The sequence below is a fragment of the Haematobia irritans genome, chromosome 3 (assembly GCF_050003625.1).
Source record: "Haematobia irritans isolate KBUSLIRL chromosome 3, ASM5000362v1, whole genome shotgun sequence".
Taxonomy (NCBI): domain Eukaryota; kingdom Metazoa; phylum Arthropoda; class Insecta; order Diptera; family Muscidae; genus Haematobia; species Haematobia irritans.
In genome coordinates, this window is record NC_134399.1 from 20928488 (window position 1) to 20950093 (window position 21606).

Here is a 21606-nt window from a genome sequence, read left to right on the forward strand (position 1 = left end):
AATTTTGTCAAACTTTTATTTCTATAGACAATTTTGTCAAAATTTTATTTCTGTAGAAAATGTTGTCAAAATTTTAATTCTATAGAGAATGTTGTCAAAATTTTAAATCTTTTGAAAATTTTGTAAATATTTTATTTCTATAGAAATTTTTGTCAAAATATTATTTGAATAGAAAATTTTGTTAAAATCGTATTTCTATAGAAAATTTTGTCCAAATTTTACTTCTATAGAAAATGTTGTCAAAATTTTATTTTGTCAAAATTTTATTTCTATAGAAAATGTTTTCAAACTTAATTATATACGTATTTAATCGGCCATTTTAAGTTTAATATATACCACGTATGGACTACATGTTATATATTACGGTATTAGGAAGTTTTAAGATACCTTGTCATCGGCAAAAGTTACCGCAACCCAAGTAATTCGATTGTGGATGACAGTCTTCACTAGAAGTTTCTACGCAATCCATGGTGGAGGGTACATAGGCTTCGGCCTGGCCGAACTTACGGCCGTATATACTTGTTTTTGTTTCAAATAGGTTGGAACAAGAGTAAGAATTCATAAAATGGTACAAATCATTTAAATTTTGCCGACAAAAATGCTAAATCCAATCTGACAAAAATTGTGAGTTTTTTTAAATATTTTAGGTCAAACGTTTCCAACAAGCGTTAGAATCCATTACAAATTATAAAAATTATTTATTTGACAAAATATCACAGATTTTTTTTTTATTTACATCCAAAACATTGAATTCGGACCACAACTAACATTTGAGGTCAATGTTTCGGACTAGCGTTAAAATGTGTTAAAAATCCAAAAAAAATTTTTTTTTGAAAATTATTTATTTATTAAAATATCACAAGATTTCTTAATTCACAACCAAAACACTGACTTCGCCTCACTGCTTAAGAAGTGATGCAAATTCAGTGCAACGGCTGTTGAAATTAAGGACTTCCGTCCTATGATAAGCCCATGTTAAATTCATCGCTTCTGCGTCAATTTTGCACCACTTCCGGATCCAAAAAGAACATTTTCATTACTTTTTTGGCGACGCTTGTTTTGCTGGGTGTAAATATGATATCGTCGTCTTATACCGACTTTAGCTGGGTTTTACTTGTGACATGGTCTGAATAGATTCTAGGAAAGTCTAAAAGCTATTTGAAGCTTTTGAGGATTACATTTACGTCACGTAATTTTCCTTTTCTCCCTTAGGAGCAACATCTTAATTAATTCTCCATTCTTCATATACACACACCAACTATGAGCCTCTAAAGAAATTTTAGTTTTCATTAAAATTTCATCACTTATTTTTATGACCTATGAAATCCGGAAGATATTAAGAAACTGTATTCATAAAACTCTTCCCTAACATTTGTGAAATGTAACTTCTTAATAAAAAAATGGCGCCTATTGGATTGAGTGCCCTTTACTCATGAATATTTTATATTTCTCATATGGTCATTAACCCATTGGCTATTACAGCCAAATTTTTCAAACAATATACACACTATACTTGAGAAATACTAAGGATATTAGCCTTAATATATGCAATATACTTAAATGAAATTCACAATGAATGTGCGTGTGAGTGTGTGCGAGTGCGTGCCCAAAAGAAAGAATTTATGCATATCATATATAGCTAAAAATACTTCCTACGGAATTTTGTTGAATGCCAAAAAAATATATATTAGAGATATGTTTGTATGTAGTTATGGGTCAAAAGACACATAAGCAATAAAATTTTGGCATAACTGTTGCTGCTCAAAAATATGCTTCCCTTTTGTGTAGACTTATTATTTAGAATTACAAATACTGAAGCTTGATCTACCATTGCATTGCTTCCCATATATCTTAGTTTTCAATTAATGGTTTTAATTAACTCTCTGTTTGGTATGCGGTATTAAGAGTTTGCCAATAGATTTTATTGCCAAAATCTCAAAAAATTTTATAACCTAATGCCTAAAATTATGCTTTACTCTAGGATATTTATCTTTCAATTTAATACATGCCAAAGTTATTACCACATTTGTTTTGCTAAATGTAACAAATGTTTTTTATAACAATTTACACTCAAATTGCTTGTCTTAAAATAGTTTTTGCTAAAAGCAAAAATATATCAAGCAGCCTTGCACAAAATTGATAGCAAAGTTGTTTTCCCCTTTGTTGTTATTTCCCTTCGCCTAAATGTATGTTTTAGTTTTTAGTTTCAATTTTTTTTTATAGCCAAAATTCTTATCTTGGGGTTTGTTTGTATTATAGAAATTTGTTTTGCTTTTGTTATTATCAATTGAAGTGTAGAGATCCTAAGACCATGAGTCGCCCTTTTAGGTATGCTTTAGTTTTTTTTTTCTATAATTTTCGTGCCATAAAGTATGTTGTGTATTTAGAATTGTTTTAAGAAAAACTTTTTGGTTGTATACTATAAAGAATATACCAGAATACACGAAACTGATATTTCGATGTATTATAAACAATTTTTGTACACAGAAAAAAATTGGCATCCATTTTTTTACATTTTTCAGTTAAAAATTTAATTTATTTTGGAAACGATTAATATAAAGAGTTAATTTATGTAATTAAATATTTAAACAACTTGAAAAAAATATCCAATGCAAAAACAAGTGATTGAAATTACTGACGTATTGGTTTAAGAAAAAATAATTGACTCAATTAAAAATTTATTGATTTTATGATCAATTACAAATTTTATTTATTCTATTAAATTATTAATAGAGTTTTGCATCAAAGTCAATGGATTTGTAATTGAATCAATTGAAAAATTATTTTAAAATTTACAAACTATTTACATAACACGTAAAGGTTAATTAATTTTTTCCATTTAAATTCTTAATAAAGTTGAAATCAACTGATTGATTCAATTAAAAAATTTTAATTGAATAATTTTTATGGCCAAACTAATTCATATTTTTATACCCACCACCATAGAATGCTGATGGTGGTATAATAAGTTTGTCATTCCGTTTGTAATACATCGAAATATCGATTTCCGGCTATATAAAGTATATATATTCTTGATCAGGGAGAAATGCTAAGACGATATAACCATGTCCGTCTGTCTGTCTGGATGTCTGTTGTAATCACGCTACAGCTTTCAATAATAAAGCTGTCTTGCTTAATTTTTTCACAAACTCGTCTTTTGTCTGCAGGCAGGTCAAGTTCGAAGATGGGCTATATCGGTCCAGGTTTTGATATAGTCCCCATAGGTAAGGTTAGGTTAGGTGGCAGCCCGATGTATCAGGCTCATTTAGACTATTCAGTCCATTGTGCTACCTCATTGGTGAACTTCTCTCTTATCACTGAGTGCTGCCCGATTCCATGTTAAGCTCAATGACAAGGGACCTCCTTTTTATAGCCGAGTCCAAACGGCGTTCCACATTGCAGTGAATCCACTTAGAGAAGTTTTGAGACCCTCAGAAATGTCACCAGCATTACTGAGGTGGGATAATCCACCGCTGAAAAACTTTTTGGTGTTCGGTCGAAGCAGGAATCGAACCCACGACCTTGTGTATGCAAGGCGGACATGCTAACCATTGCACCACGGTGGCTCCCTATAGCCCCCATATAAACCGATCTCCCGATTGTGGTCTTGGGCTTATAGAAACCGTAGTTTTTACCCACTTTGCCTGAAATTGGAAATCTAGAAGTATTTTAGAACCATAAGAAGGTATCTCCAAAATAGTGAATATCGGTCCATGTTTTAGTATAGCCCCCATATAGACCGATCTCCCGATTTTAAATATTGGGCTTAGTTTTTGTATTTTAGAACTATAAGAAGGTGTGTCCAAAATGGTAGGTATCGGTCCATGTTCTGGTATAGTCCCCATATAGACCGATCTCCCGATTTAAATTCTCGGGCTTCTGTAATCCGTAGTTTTTATCCAATTTGCCTGAAATTGGAAATCTAGAGGTATTTTCGGACCATAAAGAGGTGTGCCAAAAATGGTGAGTATCGGTCTATGTTTTGGTATGGTCCCCATATAAACCGACCTCCCGCTTTGAGGTCTTGAGCTTATAGAAACCGTAGTTTTTATCCAATTGGCCTGAAAGGCGAAATCCAGAGGTATTATAGAACCATAAAGAGGTGTGCCAAAAATGATGAGAATCGGTTCATGCTTTGGTATAGCCCCCATATAGACCGATCTCACGATTTTACTTCTTGGGCTTCTAGAATCCGTAGTTTTTTACCTGAAATCGGAAATCTAGAGATATTTTCGAACCATAAAGAGGAGTGCCAAAAATGGTGTGTATCGGTCCAAGTTTTGGTATAGTCCCCATATAAACCGACCTCCCGATTTGGGGTCTTGCGCTTATAGAAACCGTAGTTTTTATCCAATTTGTCTGAAATTGGAAATCTAGAGGTATTTTCGGACCATAAAGAGGTGACCAAAAATGGTGAGTATCGGCCCATATTTTGGTATAGCCCCCATATAAGCCGATCTCCCGATTTTAAGTCTTGGGCTTATAGAAATTGTATTTTTTTTTTCAATTTGCCTGAAATTAGAAATCTAGAAGTATTTAAGGACCATAAGAAGGTGTGTCCAAAATAGTGAATATCGGTCCATGTTTTGGTATAGCCCCCATATAGACCGATCTCCCGATTTGGGGTCTTGGGCTTATAGAAACCGTAGTTTTTATCTTATTTGTCTGAAATTGGAAATCTAGAGGTATTTTGGGACCATAAAGAGGTGTGCCAAAAATGGTGAGGATCGGTTGATGTTTTGGTATGGTCCCCATATAAACCAACCTCCCGATTTTATTTCTTGGGCTTCTAGAATCCGCAGTTTTTATCCAATTTGCCTGAAAGGCGAAATCCAGAGGTATTTTCGGACCATAAAGAGATGTGCCAAAAATGTATAGAAACCGTAGTTTTTATCCAATTTACCTGAAATTAGAAATCTAGAGATATTTTCGAACCATAAAGAGGAGTGCCAAAAATGGTGTGTATCGGTCCATGTATTGGTAGAGTCCCCATATAACCCGACCTCCCGATTTGGGGTCTTGGGCTTATAGAAACCGTAGTTTTTATCCAATTTGCCTGAAAGGCGAAATCCAGAGGTATTTTCGGACCATAAAGAGGTGTGCCAAAAATGGTGAATATGGGTTCATGTTTTGTTATAGCCCCCATAGAGACCAATATCGCGATTTTACTTCTTGGGCTTATAAAAACCAGTTTTTATCCAATTTACCTGAAATTGGAAATTTACAGGTATTTTCAGGCCATAAAGATGTGTGCCAAAAATGGTGAGGATCGGTTCATGTTTTGATATAGCCCCCATATAGACCGATGTCCCGATTTAACTCCTTAAGTTTCTATTTTATCCCTCCATTTGGTAAAGCCTCCATATAGACCGATTTAACTTCTTGAGGATATAGAAGGCGCACTGATCATGAAGATTACTGGAAACTCAATGTAAAATTTCCAGATTTTATTTCTCGTTTGAAAATCTACATATATAAGATTTCAAATCAAGACGTTATTTTATAATTTTCTTGCACACTTACAAGAGATGTTAATGAGTCCTCTAAAACTCAAACAAAAATGGTTCTTATAAATCCAGAATATTAGATAGTCTTCATAGGTAAAATCTTTAAATTTATCTTCGGGAAGTGTACTGGTTGAACTGCTCTGCCTGATCTGTCATCAAACTCCCCTGAAATTTTAAATTTTAAATTGCTTACAAGGTGCAATTGGCTCAAGAACTAAAGCCTCTTGACCATTCCAAGCGTCGTGAATGGGCAGAATGGTTCCAAGAACTGGCAACAGATGGATGATGACAATGGCTCTTTTGCGCAACAAATTCAATGGCCGTGTTATCTCACGTAATGGCGATGTCAATTGGCCGCCAAGATCATGTGATTTGACACCGTTGAACTTTTTTCTTTAGAGTTATTTGAAAGAAAAGGTGTACGTCGATAAGCCAGAAACAAGTCAAGAGCTAAAGGATGAGATAATTCGGCACATTAACGGCATAGAACCTCCATTATGCCTCAGCATCATCGAAAATTTGGACCATAGGATGAAGGTGTGCCACCGAGGTCGCGGCGCCCATTTGGCCGATATTTTGTTCCATACATAATTGAGTAATACCAATATATCATAATAAAATAAAATTATAATAATTTCCTAAATAGTTTGTGTTTTATTCAAAATAAACATCGGCCCTTGAAATTTAACTACTTTTGTGATTGAATCAGAACAAAATTTTTTTCTGTGTATAATAGACATAAAGAAAATATTATATATAGTTGAAATATATGCCAGTTTCCTTGTTTATTACTCGCAATGGTATTGTAACAAATAAACAAAAAACTAATAGCTTTCATGATGATTTTTTTTTTTTTTTTTTTTGTTTACTCCAAATTCCAAGAATTTCCGAAGACCTATATCCTGTGAGGCAACAAACCCATTCACGCCAATTGTATTCATTTCAATTGTAGGCCGTTTTAACCATGCGAACATTCTTCGTAGGTCTTCCATAATAAATTTATTATTTTGATAAGCTATAAATATTAATGATTGACTAATGGACATGCCATGCCTATTACTGATATAATAAGTAAAAACAAAAATTGTATAGTATACTTTTCGGAGGGTTTCCATATACAAATTGCTTATGATTGCCAAAACGATATTTTATTTCCATTTAGTTTAGTGAAGTTATTTGCTGATAGTTTGATACCTTAGCCAATGAAATAAAAGGAGACATAGCCAACGAGAGAGAGAGAGTTGGAGAGGAGCGAGTAGTTTAGCTTTAGCATTTGATTTTTTTTTTTTTTTGGAATTGTAAATGTATTTTGGATGGTTGCCTACTTTTAGGCTTTGAAGTGTTAGTATTAGCGTAAAACTATGTGTTTCCTTTTTATATACAGGAATTGTTTTAGTTTTACAACAGGAAACTTACGGTTGATTGGATTTCCTACAATTGCAAACCTATGAACTGCAGTTAAAGGAAATTCTGTTTAAACATTAAAATGCTTCATTAAACAAAAAATTAAAGCATACCTAAAAGGCTCACAAATTGAGATGTATTTTTTTTTAATATGTGAGTATTTACTTTTAATTATTTATTTCTTGTTTATTATTTAACCAATATATTTTTTTAATATTTATAGTCAAGTGTGGTTTTACAATTGCAAAGCTATGAAAAGTAGTTACAAGAAATTCTGTTTAAATATTAGTTTTAAAATTTTTATAGCATACCTCCAAGGCTACCGCCTGCCTGAATGATTGAGACAGAGTTTTTTTTTAAAGGTGTTGGTATTTACTTTTTAATTATTTATTTCTTTTTTATTATTTAACCTACATTTTTTATTTATTATTTATAGTCAAATGTGGTTTTAGAGTTTGCCTTAACGCATAAATTTTTCTTAAATAAATATAAACTCTGGACAATTTATTAAGCTCCTGACTTGTTTAATAAATATTGTTTTTTTGTTTACTTATTTGGTGGCTCGTTAAAGAGCCCTCTCTTCCTCCCCCACCACCACCACCACCACCACTTTTGAAACTAACGAAGTGACCTTAATTATTTTGCTGAGCTGTAATGGGCTTTTAAGGCATTAGTGGCTTCCTCTCTACATACAAGGCTAAAACTCAGAAATGACAAGAAAATGTGGTCTTGTCATTTTCCGGCATAGTCAACTTGGGAAACTTAACAGGCTAGGTAAATAAAGTCAAGTCGTTAAACTCTCTGCACAAAAATAAAAAGACCCCCTATAAAACCTACAGAAATTAAATATTCTTTTGCCTGTCTTACCTATATATATTTTTTGGGGTTTAGCTAGAACAATTTTTATATTTTCTTTGGCCTACCTCAAATGACCCTAGATTGTTAGTATCTAGTAGTTTTTTTCTATTCGTTTAATTCCAATTTGTGTTTTTTTTTTGTTGCTTATTTTTTTACAAGATTTTTGCACGCAATCTTAACGAGTATTAAATTCACTAAACTAAATTTTTTATGAGTTTCCTTTTTTTGCTAGTGTGCAAATGGTTGGCAAAGCACATCTGGGCTTCATTCCATGAAGAGGAAAAGCAAGCAAGAGAGAAAATCAAGCAAATTTTCTAAAATAAGGTCAAGGTTTTTGTAGGTCATTCATGTTCAAAGGGTATTGTGAAATCTATGCTATAATTTTTTAATTATCAGATCCATTTGATGGAGTAAAAACAAAAAAAAAAAAAAAAAAACAAGTAAGGAAAGTCTAAAGTCGGGCGGGGCCGACTATATTATACCCTTCACCACTTTGTAAGTCCACATTTTCGATACCATATCAAATCCGTCCAATGTGTTGGATGCTATATGAATCCATACACATATATTCTGTATATCTGAGCAGATCTGTACAGAGTTCTGCAATACTTATAGATTTTACATTTAAGTCGGCTAATGCGCTGAGGTGGAACACAATGTTAGTTAAAAAAAAAAATATAGGAAACATTTAAATATGAACCAATTTTGAGGCAACTTCACAAAAGTATATTTATGATTTATCGGTCGATAGATGTGTAATAGAGTAATAGGAAAATTTGAGTCATTTTGATAAGTTTTCGACTTAGTAGTGGCGATTTGATAAGGAAAATGTAGGTATTTCGGCCAGTTTTGCCTAAATAGGAAAAACATATATATGGAATCTATATCGAAATCTGAACCGATTGCAATCAACTTTCACATGCATAGTTACTATGTTGAATCTACTTCCCGTGCAAAATTTCACGTAAATCGGATAATGTTGAGAAAACTTGCGTAGTTGAAATGACAAGAATAAAAAAAAACCAAATATTTTCAATAATAAAAATATTACAACGATTTATTTATTTGCTGTAGAAAAAGAGTTAAATAATTAGTACAATGTTCAGGATACTTATGTTGTTTATTCCTTGATGGTTAGACAAGAAGAGAGCATTTAAAATTAATTTTCATAGCAAGAAACCTTAAAGCTAATAATAATTATCGTCTAGAAAAAACTACATAACAAACTACATGGATGTACTTGTATGTATGTACTTAAATTTCAGCGGAACATATGATTTTGAAAAGGAGTCATTGACCACATAGATACTGCAATTGCATTCTCAAAACCTTTTACAAATATACGTACAATGCAATTCTAATGTTCATATGTATGTTTGTTTGTTCATATGCGTATGAATCCACCTATTAACATTCTGCGCTCCCGTATACGATGTTGTTGTTCTGCAAAGGAATAATGCGTGCGCAGGTAAGTGACTGCGAGTGTTGACATCAGGAGTGGGTGGCGACGCACAAGCTGCTGGCTATTCGCATTGAAGTGAAGGGGGCAGGGGATGCACTCACTGCAAATGAAACTGCATATGCAGATTAGTCAAGTGGACAGCTAAGCAAAGCAAACAAAACTTCATTATTAAGTTTTGTATGCTTAAGACGATGATGAAGTTTTTGTTATTTGATGATTTTGTGGCTTTATAAGAATGATTATTTTATGATTTTTCCTTGAATTTTTCGTTGGGAAAATGAATATTTTCGCCAACATTCTCCCCCCTGGAGAACGAATGTTTTCAGATGAAGATTTTCTACAAATACGGCCTATCGGTGGAAGAATTTTAGTCGAGGTTTCCCTCCGCTATGCTCCGACTCACAGCGCTGTCAGTAGGCTCCATACTTGTGAAAATTTATTGATTAATTATCCATAGAAGAAAAGTTTATATGTATGAAAGTGAATGTATAAGTAAAGTGTATCTGCAAGTATAAAGTAAAGGATAATAAGCATAGATATTAATTTAGATTAGTGCAAAAGCTATGATTTTTTATTTTGTTGACAAATGTTTTGAGTAGAGGTTTTAGTTTAAGCCTAGGGAAATTATTTTCAAAAAAGGTTATTTTCAAAATATTAAATATTTTTTAAAAACATTAGATTTTCAAATTCAATTTAGTTGTATGTTTAAGCAAAAGTTAGGGATATAAGAAAATCTTGGCATGCTGTGATGTTTAGGGACTATTTTGTATTGGTAAATATTTTGAATTCCAATTGAAGCTGGAATAAAAATTTAAAGTGTTCGGAAAATAATGTTCATGTCCATGTCTGCTAGTATTCTGGGAATGTTGTGAATGTATAGGAATGATATTTGTATTATGAATATGAATTCTCCTTGGAGGTGAGTATACGCTAGATCCTGAGAAAACCCAACCGAAGCAAGTGTTCTGAAAGAATAGTCCCTTATGGATAAATGATTGACCAGCTAATTTAATTTCAGAACAAATATCTGACCCAAGGATTAGATCTATGGGATCAGAATTGTAAAACCATGGATCAGCTAAGTTATTCCTTGCGATTTCAGGTAATGAAATTTGTTGAGATGAAGGATCAGGGGCATATGATGAGATTGTGGGAAGAACAAGAGCTGTACATGAAAAACCAAAATTTTCATTTCGTGGAACTAAATTCAGTTCTACAGTGAATTTTGAGACATCTCCATGATGATTTCCAATTCCAACCACTCTGCAGTTAGATCTAGTTTTAGTTAAAGCTAACTTCTCCACCGTTTGCTCAGAGATGAGACTGCCTTGTGAGCCAGGATCAAGAAGAGCCCTCAGTTGGAATCGACCACGGCTTGTATTGACGTTAAGTCTAATTGTGTAGAGCAGGACACTAGAAAACGACTGAGCGCTATGGGAAGTTACCTGAGTGGGAGGATTTGGGATTGGACTGACAGGATCTTCAGGATGGATTACTGTATGATGAGGTTGTTGGCATGTTGCACAGCGAAAAATGGAAGTGCAGTTATCGTGATTATGACCAACAATAAAACAATTAAAGCAAATGTTTTTATCGTTCAGAAAATTAATTTTGGAAGTTCGTGGCAAAGCCAAAAATTTGTAGCATTTGGTAAGATTGTGGTTTTTCTCACAAAAAACACAAATTGGCAAATCAGGTTTAGTGATAAGGCCAGAATGGAATGTTGCCTTTTTTGTCTGAGACGAGTTTTGGTATTTGTCAGTCCGCGGGGGAAAATTTTTAGGAGAATTAGTAGTTTCGCCAGCTATGGATTCCAGCGTACGGAATGTTCTTTCCAAGAATAAGAAAAGTTCAGATAGCTGCGGAATTTCGGTTGAAGATTTTAGAGACTGTTCCCAGTCTCGGCGTGATTGGATATCAAGCTTCTGTACCAAGAGATGGATAAGAAGTGGATCCCAAGTTTTGGTGTTAATATCAAGATTCTGTAAAGACGAAATACACTCTTGGGCGGAGTCAAGCAAAGTTTTAATTGATTGGAAATCGCCTTCTGATTTTGGAATATTGAATAATTTGGAAATTAAATTACCAACAAGCATTCGTTTGTTGTGGTATCTGGATTCCAAAATCTTCCAAGCTGAATCATAGTTAGCCTCAGTGGCTGAAATGTTTTTAATTAGATTTGCAGCTTCGCCTTCTAAAGTGCTTCGCAAATAATAAAATTTTTGAATTTTGTTCAACGAATCGTTCTGATGAACTAATGAAAAATATATGTCGCGGAATGGAATCCACTCAATATATTCTCCCGAGAATTTAGGAATCGATATTTTAGGAAGTTTAGATTCAGAAATTATGGTCGTATCCGAGCGACCATGTGGGGCAACGAAGGTACTAGCCATTGGCGAATGTGATACGGAGCGATCAGGGAAGGAATCGATAAGCATTCCTTTGAATGTAAAATATGTCTCGGAAAAGTCGAGATAGAAATCATCGTTAAGATAAGGAACTTCGCTAGAATTTATCGAATTATCGCGCACGTGTTCCACTATAGTTTCATGCTGCGCTTCAAAACGATTAAAAATATCATCGATCCTTTGGGCCAAGGCGCTTACATAACCATGAGTTTTCTCCGCGGAATGTTTTACCACAAAACGGCTTTGATATTTTACCAACAAATTTAATAATTGTCGTTGATCATTGATAAGTGCAGAAAGATCACACATCGTTATGCTTGCACACACAACACCAAAGGATGAAATTTAAAAAGCACAAATAAAGTCTTATTTGAAAATCAACTGTAGCCTTTTTCGCCAGTAAAAACGGTCAGTGATTCAAATAACGCAAAGTTTCGATTGAATAAATTTCAAAGGAATCACAAAAACGAAACTTTATAATCACAAATGCGGAAAAAAATTGTTAATCTAAATCACAAAAAAATTCACCAATTAGAACTTTTATAATTTTCAATTGATTAATAAATGAATAATTATTTATTATGTGAGAAATTATGTTGATTAGCGATTGAAAAATTTCGTTTGTGTTCACTATTTTGAAGTTAGTTGTTTTTGAAAAACCGTTCACTAATTTCGCGAGAAAAAATAAAAAAAAATTCACAAAAATTTTCTTTTTTAATTAAAATGAACAAACGAGGAAAATTCCCGGGTTTCGGCACCAATAAAATGTTGAGAAAACTTGCGTAGTTGAAATGACAAGAATAAAAAACCAAAGATTTTCAATAATAAAAATATTACAACGATTTATTTATTTGCTGTAGAAAAAGAGTTAAATAATTAGTACAATGTTCAGGATACTTATGTTGTTTATTCCTTGATGGTTAGACAAGAAGAGAGCATTTAAAATTAATTTTCATAGCAAGAAACCTTAAAGCTAATAATAATTATCGTCTAGAAAAAACTACATAACAAACTACATGGATGTACTTGTATGTATGTACTTAAATTTCAGCGGAACATATGATTTTGAAAAGGAGTCATTGACCACATAGATACTGCAATTGCATTCTCAAAACCTTTTACAAATATACGTACAATGCAATTCTAATGTTCATATGTATGTTTGTTTGTTCATATGCGTATGAATCCACCTATTAACATTCTGCGCTCCCGTATACGATGTTGTTGTTCTGCAAAGGAATAATGCGTGCGCAGGTAAGTGACTGCGAGTGTTGACATTAGGAGTGGGTGGCGACGCACAAGCTGCTGGCTATTCGCATTGAAGTGAAGGGGGCAGGGGATGCACTCACTGCAAATGAAACTGCATATGCAGATTAGTCAAGTGGACAGCTAAGCAAAGCAAACAAAACTTCATTATTAAGTTTTGTATGCTTAAGACGATGATGAAGTTTTTGTTATTTGATGATTTTGTGGCTTTATAAGAATGATTATTTTATGATTTTTCCTTGAATTTTTCGTTGGGAAAATGAATATTTTCGCCAACAGATAACAACTTTGACCTCTGTGGTCATATGACGGAAAATCGGGCGAAAGATGTATATGGGAGCTATATCAAAATCTGAACCGATTTCAACCAAAATAAACACGCATATGCAGCAGCGTTGCCAGAATTGTTTCACCAAAAACCGCTAGATTTGCCCAAAAAAATAGCTAAAAAAAGCTAAAAAATGCTAAAAAATAGCTAGAAAAAAAGCTAAATTTTTTTGTATCAAAAGTCACATTTTTGATTGAAATTTAACAAACTTAAAGGCTTTATTTCACTTACAATGAATATTATTTTCATTTTAATTCCACTTCTGTGAGACTGTAACAATATCTAAGGCATATTAGCTCTGTTTGCGTATTCGATACATTTTGATTACTATCACAAATTTTTTACTGGAAGTCCTTCGTTTTGTGGGAGCTACCTTCCCAACACCTCTATTTTTTTTACTTGTTATTTTAAAATATTAAATGATCTAAAAATTCGCGTTCGTATTTTAAGGAGACGACAATATTTTTTCAGTGCACAAAGCTATTCACATCTACTATTTTAATTTAGTAATATCGTAATAACTTTAGAATATTATAATAACATAAAAAGGATAAACGAGTCAAATGATAATATTCCCAATAATTTACTGACAGTTTATCTAACAAATTTGTATGGTAATAGTAGATTTAAAGTTTACGATAACTTTTATGTATATAATGAAAAAACTTTACAACAAGGTGTATTTGCTACAAAAATGCCCGCATAATGGCTGGACTCATTATTAATGTTTCAACTGAGCTTTGAAATATGTGGAAACCCTTATACTTGCAGCAAGGCTTAGATAAAAACGCCGATTTATCCATATTTCAATAGAAACATGTCGAAAATAAAAAAAAGCCAAAAATAACTAAAAGGGTCATGAAAAAAAGCCAGAAAAAAAGCTAAAAGCTAAATGCATTTTTTTCCCGCTAAACGTCTTCAAAAAAAGCCAAATATAGCGGGAAAAAAGCTAAATTGGCAACGCTGATATGCAGAACCTTAATTCTACTGACTGTGCAAAGTTTCAAGTTCAATTCTACTCCCTCTGCAAATTTCACGTAAATCAGAGCAACACTTTTGCCTCTGTGGGCATATTAGTCCAAATCGGGCGAATGATATATATGGGAGCTATATCTAAATCTGAACCGACTGCAAATAAAATTTGCACAATTAACGATACTATAAAACGTACTCCTTGTGCAAAATTTCAAGCAACTCAGGGCAAAACTCTGGCTTTTGAGGCCATATAAATCCAAATCGGACGAAAGATATATATGGGAGCTATATCTAAATCGGAACCGATTTTAACCAAGTTAAGCACACTTAACGATACTATTAAACGTACTTGTTGTGCAAAATTTCAAGCAACTCAGGGCAAAACTCTGGCTTTTGAGGCCATATAAATCCAAATCGGACGAAAGATATATATGGGAGCTATATCTAAATCTGAACCGATTTCAACTAAATTTGGCACAATTAACGATACTATTAAACGTACTCCTTGTACAAAATTTTAATCAAATCAGGGCAAAACTCTGGCTTTTGAAGCCATACAAGTCAAAATCGGACGAAAGATATATAGGGGAGCTATATCTAAATCTGAACCGATTTAGCTGATATTTGGTAGTTTTTACGGGACTGACAAAACATTCAGATGTACAAAATTTGAAGAACGTCGGTTCATAAATACGTGAATTATGATCAAATCGGTGATAACTATATATGGCAGCTATATCTAAATCTGAACCGATTTTTTCCAAAATCAATAGCGATTGTCTTCTATCCGAAGAAAGACGTTATGTCAAATTTGAGCACGATCGGACTTAAACTGCGACCTGTACTTTGTGCACAAAATTACATATACAGACAGACGGACGGACAGACAGACAGACGGACATCGCTAAATCGACTCAGAATTTAATTCTAAGCCGATCGGTATACTAAAAGATGGGTCTATGACAATTATTTCTTGGCGTTACATACAAATGTACAAACTTATTATGCCCTGTACCACAGTAGTGGTGAAGGGTATAAAAATAGAAACTAAGGCCACTCCCTGGCGGAAATAGTATAAATCAAGATATCACATTTTTATTAAAATTGATGTTGATTGTCATTGGTAATTTCATATTTACTTACAAAACAAAACTATTGAGACAAAAAGTTTTTCTGATTGAATCACGAACTTTATTGATCAAATAATTTTTCAATCGAAATGTCTTTGAGCAGAAAAAGCCTAGTTTCTACTACAAAATTGGTTAGAAATTAAAAACATATCTGAATAAAATATCAATCGATTTCTTTGAGACTTTCAATTTTTTTTTTAATTGGAAAATTTAATTCATTTTGGTCGCACAACTCGACTAATTTAAATTTAATTTAAATAAAGACTTGTCGCTATATCCCAACTAACTCATATATACACGGAAGAAAAAGACTGTTTTTCATAGGTGTGGGTGTAAAAATTATATGTGTGGAACTCAAATTTTTTAACACAATATTGTTATGTGCAAGCATATAATGTTGATAAACTAGCATAACATGTTTGGGACAAATATGTTAATATGTTAGAACATATTATGCTTGGGACATAAAATTATTGTAAATATAATATTCTTGGATGCAACCATATATTAATTTAGTAAAAGCCGATAAACATATATATGTTTAGAAAGAGAGACTTATAGAGTATGCTGCAAGTAAAAAAATGACAGTAACCAATTGGCGCCTTAAAAATTTATATACACAATGAAAATTTCATTAAAATGTTTTTCTAACGGTATATGCCCTAAGGTGAAACATAATATATTTGAACAATGCACACAATATTTTGTTTGGACCAATCCTGAAAATATATATACTTGAAGCAAAATGTGTTTGGAGTATATGTTACAGAGGTGATTGTTTTTTAGGGTGTACCAAACTAAAACTCTATCTCAGCCAATTTTCCACTATTAATGCTATATTGCTAATATTTCAGCCTGAAAACTACTAGAACTTTTCGATATATTACGTTCAAGATCCGTTGAGTGGGTCCCACTGCTATTTGCCCATCCATGTTGGAACAATAATTTTGATTTTTGAAGTTATAATAAATTTTGTTCTAATGTTATCCATATTTAACATAAAATTGAACTCAAATTTTCTTCTCATACTACATATAACGTTGTCAAGCAGATTATTGTAAAGCCTGAAGATATGCAAAGAAAATTTACTATAGAAGATAAAACAAGCTCTCTTCTGAACTGTTGCTAAACATCTCGTCTAAGTGTGCAAGAAATTCCATTGAAATAACGGTTTTCATATGATTTGGAACCTAAATAATATAAATTAAACCTTTAACTACCGAAATACAAATTATGTTAAAAACTTTAATGTATCTTCTTTGTTTATTTGTGTTAACAGCATGTAGAATAAAATGGTAATTTTGAGGACCTACCTAAATCAGTTCGAGAGCTATATAAGTTTGTTCTGAGAACTTGATTCTTGAATTGTGACCAAATGGCCCTACGAAAATAATCGCTAGTTAGCCTATTATGTCTATCAAAGTTTAAGAAAAAATACAAAAAAGAATCTGGAAAATATTGGCTGTAGTTCTTGTATAATTTACTATTTACCAGACACATACAGACGAAAAATAGTCACAAAATTTGCATTTTTCGTTTATTGCTAAAGAAGTATATGGGAAATATTTATAGATTATTTAGATTAAACCTTCTACTTCAAAATAACATCGAGAAATAAATCGAAACTATGTGGGGAAATAGAGTTTGTTGTCGTTTTCGGTAGTCAAAGGGTTAAATTAATTTATACAATTAAAGAATACATATTATAAATTATCTATATATCTCCAATGAGGACGATAGTAAAATCGAGAAATTTTACTTCTACCTTAATGCAATTTTGATGATCTGTTAGCCTTATTTACCCTCAATGAAAACCCTTTCGGATATACCCCAAATGGATACAGGATTTCTAATTTCAGAAAAATCGAATAAATCTAAGTCAAATCGGAAGATGGGTCTATATAGGAGTTATACAAAAACATGGACCAATACACACCATATTCAGCACACCTATTTGTGGACCTAGAATAGTTCTAGATTTTGAGTTTGTGGTAAATAGGCTTAAAATTGCTGTATCTAGAGTCCCAAGAACTCAAATCGTGATATTCGTATATATGGAAGCTATACCAATAAATGGACCGATACATACCGTGTTCAACTCAGCTATTTATGTACCTAAAATACGATTAATTTTATAATTTCAGGCAAATCGAATAAAAATTTTGGTGTCAAGATTGGTCTATATACAGACTATACCAAACAAGTATATACGGCCGTAAGTTCGGTCAGGCCGAATCTTATGTACCCTCCACCATGGATTGCCTAGAAACTTCTACTGAAGACGGTCATCCACACTTAAATTACTTGGGTTGCGGCCGATAGCAAGGCATCTTAAAACTTCTTAACGTCGTCTTCTAAATTGTAAGTTAGTCCATGCGGGATATATAGTAGACAAAAGAAAGGTCGATTAAATACATATATATCCTTTTCATGACCGGTATATATACGAACCGATATGAATTTTTTACGGTAATTATATAGCCAGAATTGAAATATGGGGGTCGCTTTATATGGGGGCTATGAAGACGAGTCTACAAAAAATGGCAGATTGTTTACTAATTGATATATTGGAAGAATTCTTGATATTTTGGAAGATTTTGTAATATATTCCTCTCCAACTATGAAATGCTTCATAAATTTTCTATAGAAGTAACATTCTGACAAAATTTTCTACAGAAATAAAATTTGGCAAAATTTTCTATAGAAATAAAATTTTGACAAAATGTTCTGTAGAAATAAAATTTTGACACAATTTTCTATAGAAATAAAATTTTGACAAAATTTTCAATAGAAATAAAATTTTGACAAAATGTTCAATAGAAATAAAATTTTGACAAAATTTTCTATAGAAATAAAATTTTGACAAAATTTTCTATAGAAATAAAATTTTGACAAAATTTTCTATAGAAATAAAATTTTGACAAAATTTTCTATGGCAATAAAATTTTGGTAGATTATTTTTGGCTCGAGTGGCAATCGTGATTTTTCTGTGATTGGGGATCGGTTTAGTTGGGGGCTATATATAATATAGATCGATACGGACCAATTTTGGCATGGTTGTTATCGGTCATAAAGTAGCGAAATGTACCAAATTTCAACCGGATCGGATGAATTTTGCTCTTCAAGAGGCTCCGAAGGTCAAATATTGGGATCGGTTTATATGGGTGCTATATATAATTATGAACCGATGTGGACCAATTTTTGCATGGTTGTTAGAGACCATATGCTCACACCACGTACCAAATTTGAACCGGATCAGATGAATTTTGCTCCTCCAATAGGCTCCGGAGGTCAAATATGGGGATCGGTTTATATAACGGCTGTATATAATTATGGACCGATATGGACCAATACTGGCAGGGTTGTTAGAGACCATATACTAACATCACGTACCAAATTTCAACCTTCTCTTAGAGGCTCCGCAAGTTAAATCTGGAATCGGTTTATATGGGGGCTATATATAATTATGAACCGATGTGGACCACTTTTAGTATGGTTGTTAGAGACTATATACCAACATCATGTTCCAAATTTCAACCGGATCGGATGAAATTTGCTTCTCTTAGAGGCTCCGCAAGCCAAATCTGGGGATCGGTTTATATGGGGGCTATACGTAAAAGTGATACGATATGGCCCATTTGCAATATAATTCGACCTACATCAACAACAACTAATTGTGTCAAGTTTCAAGTCGATAGCTTGTTTCGTTCGGAAGTTAGCGTGATTTCAACAGACGGACGGACGGACGGACATGCTTAGATCGACTCAGAATTTCACCGCGACCCAGAATATATATACTTTATGGGGTCTTAGAGTAATATTTCGATGTCTTCCAAACGGAATGACAAAGTTAATATACCCCCCATCCTATGGTGGAGGGTATAAAAATGGACCGATACAAACCGTATTCGGAATATTATATATAAAATACTTCGAAATTTCCAATTTCAGTCAAATCGGATAAAATTGCGGTATTGAGAGGCCCGACAAGTCAAATCGGAAGATCAGTCAAAATGAGGGCTACACCAAAACACCTCTTTGAATATGACCTTGGTGAAGGAAAAAAGAACATGTGCCACATTTCATGAAAGGCTTTCACATGATTAATAAATACAGGCCAATATGGAAGGCTTTTACAAAATACAGACAGATGGCCAGACTGTCATGGTTATATCGTCTTAGAATTTTTTCCTGATCAAGAATATATAAAATTTATATAGCCGTAAATGGATATTTCGATGTGTTACAAACTGAATTGAAAATTTGTTATTCCTCCATCACCATTCTATGGTAGGTATGAATAAAGCGACATCCAAAATTCATAGCAAGAACTTAAAAAAATCCATTAAATTCGTAGCTTTTATTTATAAAAATGTATGCCATTGAAACAAAACTGATCTTCTTCACTGAACAAAATTTTTCTATTTTTTTATTTGTTGGATCCTTATACGAGTATATACGACTACCTCCAGATTTAGCCTATTTTGATATGGACCTATCCTGAAACTCCTCTTCGTATTACTTATTCTATTACTTATTCTATTCTTATTCTATAGATTTTTTTACATAATATTTATGATTAGTTTATAAAATAAATTTTAATTATTCACAAGACTTACATTTTATTTTAGATATTCCATTGAATTGAATCCAGTCGTTCATTCAGTCGTATTTGTTTGAAAAGTTTCTTAAATTGCACATAGAGAGAAGGTGAAACGGGAAACGAAGCTGGAGCATAAGTGTTTATTTGATTTTAATTTTTTTTTCTATCTTCCTTTTTTCTGTTTTTAAGTGTTTCGAAAGAAGTAAATGTTTAATTTTAGAATGTATTGTTGTTACTTATGTAAATATGTTCATTCATGTTGCTATACAAACTATACAAAAACAGAAATTATTGAAAATTATTTTAATGGCTAGTGAATATTTGTTATTATTTATAAAATTTTTGTTTTTTGTTTTTTATCCATTTGTAATATCGTCATTTTCCAATATTAGCATTAATTTTCATTGGTAACAAATTATTTGGAGAAAATTATTTGTCTGTACCACAATCGAGGTGAAGGGTATAAAAATACCTTTAACCTGTATCACATAATCAGGATATAATAAGTACGTGCATTTGTATGTAACACCAGCAGGGACACTATGAAACTCATTATTTAGTATAAAAATTACCTCCGAAATATTTTAACTGCACAGGAAGTTTTTTAAATCAATTTTTTATATCTCACATTTTTCATACTTTTAATTTTTTTGTTTCAAATACGGGGGCGTTTCGGAAAATTCTTAGCCTATCAATGGAAGAGAATACTTAGTTTTTCAAAAATTGGTCCATATCGGTCCATAATTATATATAGCCCCCATATAAACCGATCCCCAGATTTGACTTGCGGAGCCTCTTAGAGAAGCAAATTTCATCCGATCCAGTTGGAATTTGGTACGTGGTGTTAGTATATGGTCTCTAACAACCGTGCAAAAATTGGTTCATATCGGTCCATAATTATATATAGCCCCATATAAACCGATGCCCAAAATTTGACCTCCGGAGTCTCTTGGAGGAGCAAAATTCATCCGATTCGGTTGAAATATGGTACGAGCTGTAAGTACATGGTCTCTAACAACCGTGCAAAAATTGGTGCACATTGGTTCATAATTATATATAGCCCCCATATAAATCGATGCCCAAAATTTGATTTTCCGGAACCTCTTGGAGGAGTAAAATTCATCCGATTCGGTTGAAATTTGGTACGAGCTGTTAGTATATGGTCTCCAACAACCATGCAAAAATTGGTCCATATTGGTTCATAATTATATATAGCCCCCATATAAACCGATCCCCAGATTTGAACTCCAGAGCCTCTTGGAAGGGCAAAATTCATCCGATCCGGTTGAAATTTGGTACGAGCTGTAAGTATATGGTCTCTAACAACCGTGCAAAAATTGGTCCACATTGGTTCTTAATTATATATAGCCCCAATATAAATCGATGCCCAAAATTTGATCTTCCGGAACCTCTTGGAGGAGTAAAATTCATCCGATTCGGTTGAAATTTGGTACGAGCTGTTAGTATATGGTCTCCAACAAACATGCACAAATTGGTCCATATTGGTTCATAGTTATATATAGCCCCCATATAAATCGATGCCCAAAATTTGACCTCCGGAACCTTTTGGAGGAGCAAAATTCATTCGATTCGGTTGAAATTAGGTACATTACGCTAGTATATGGCCGCTTATAACCAAGCCAAAATTGTTCCATATCGGTC

At 32.9% G+C, this 21606-nt stretch overlaps 2 protein-coding genes across 2 annotated transcripts in view; both read right to left on the bottom strand.

Moving 5' to 3' along the window:
- The window catches only part of PsGEF (Protostome-specific GEF), a 244468-nt gene extending 224287 nt beyond the window's left edge, over positions 1-20181 (bottom strand). The window contains exon 1 of the mRNA XM_075301413.1: positions 19961-20181. The gene's annotated coding sequence lies outside the window, so the exon portion shown is untranslated. The remainder of the gene's footprint in view (positions 1-19960) is intronic.
- LOC142230787 (uncharacterized) lies at positions 9675-11951 on the bottom strand. Its single transcript, XM_075301415.1, has 2 exons — positions 10161-11951; positions 9675-9734 (listed from the first exon to the last, which is right to left on the bottom strand). Exons 1-2 carry the CDS (start codon positions 11949-11951, stop codon positions 9675-9677), a joined length of 1851 nt encoding a protein of 616 aa, XP_075157530.1.
- Positions 20182-21606: the final 1425 nt, after the last annotated feature.

Excerpts from the sequence above, each read along its gene's own strand:
- LOC142230787 (XM_075301415.1), bottom strand. The coding sequence starts at position 11,951 with ATGTGTGATCTTTCTGCACTTATCAATGATCAACGACAATTATTAAAT. Across the intron at positions 9,735-10,160 it reads GGGTTTTCTCAGGATCTAGC|ATACACTTTACTTATACATT; the intron begins GTATACTCACCT and ends TTATACTTGCAG.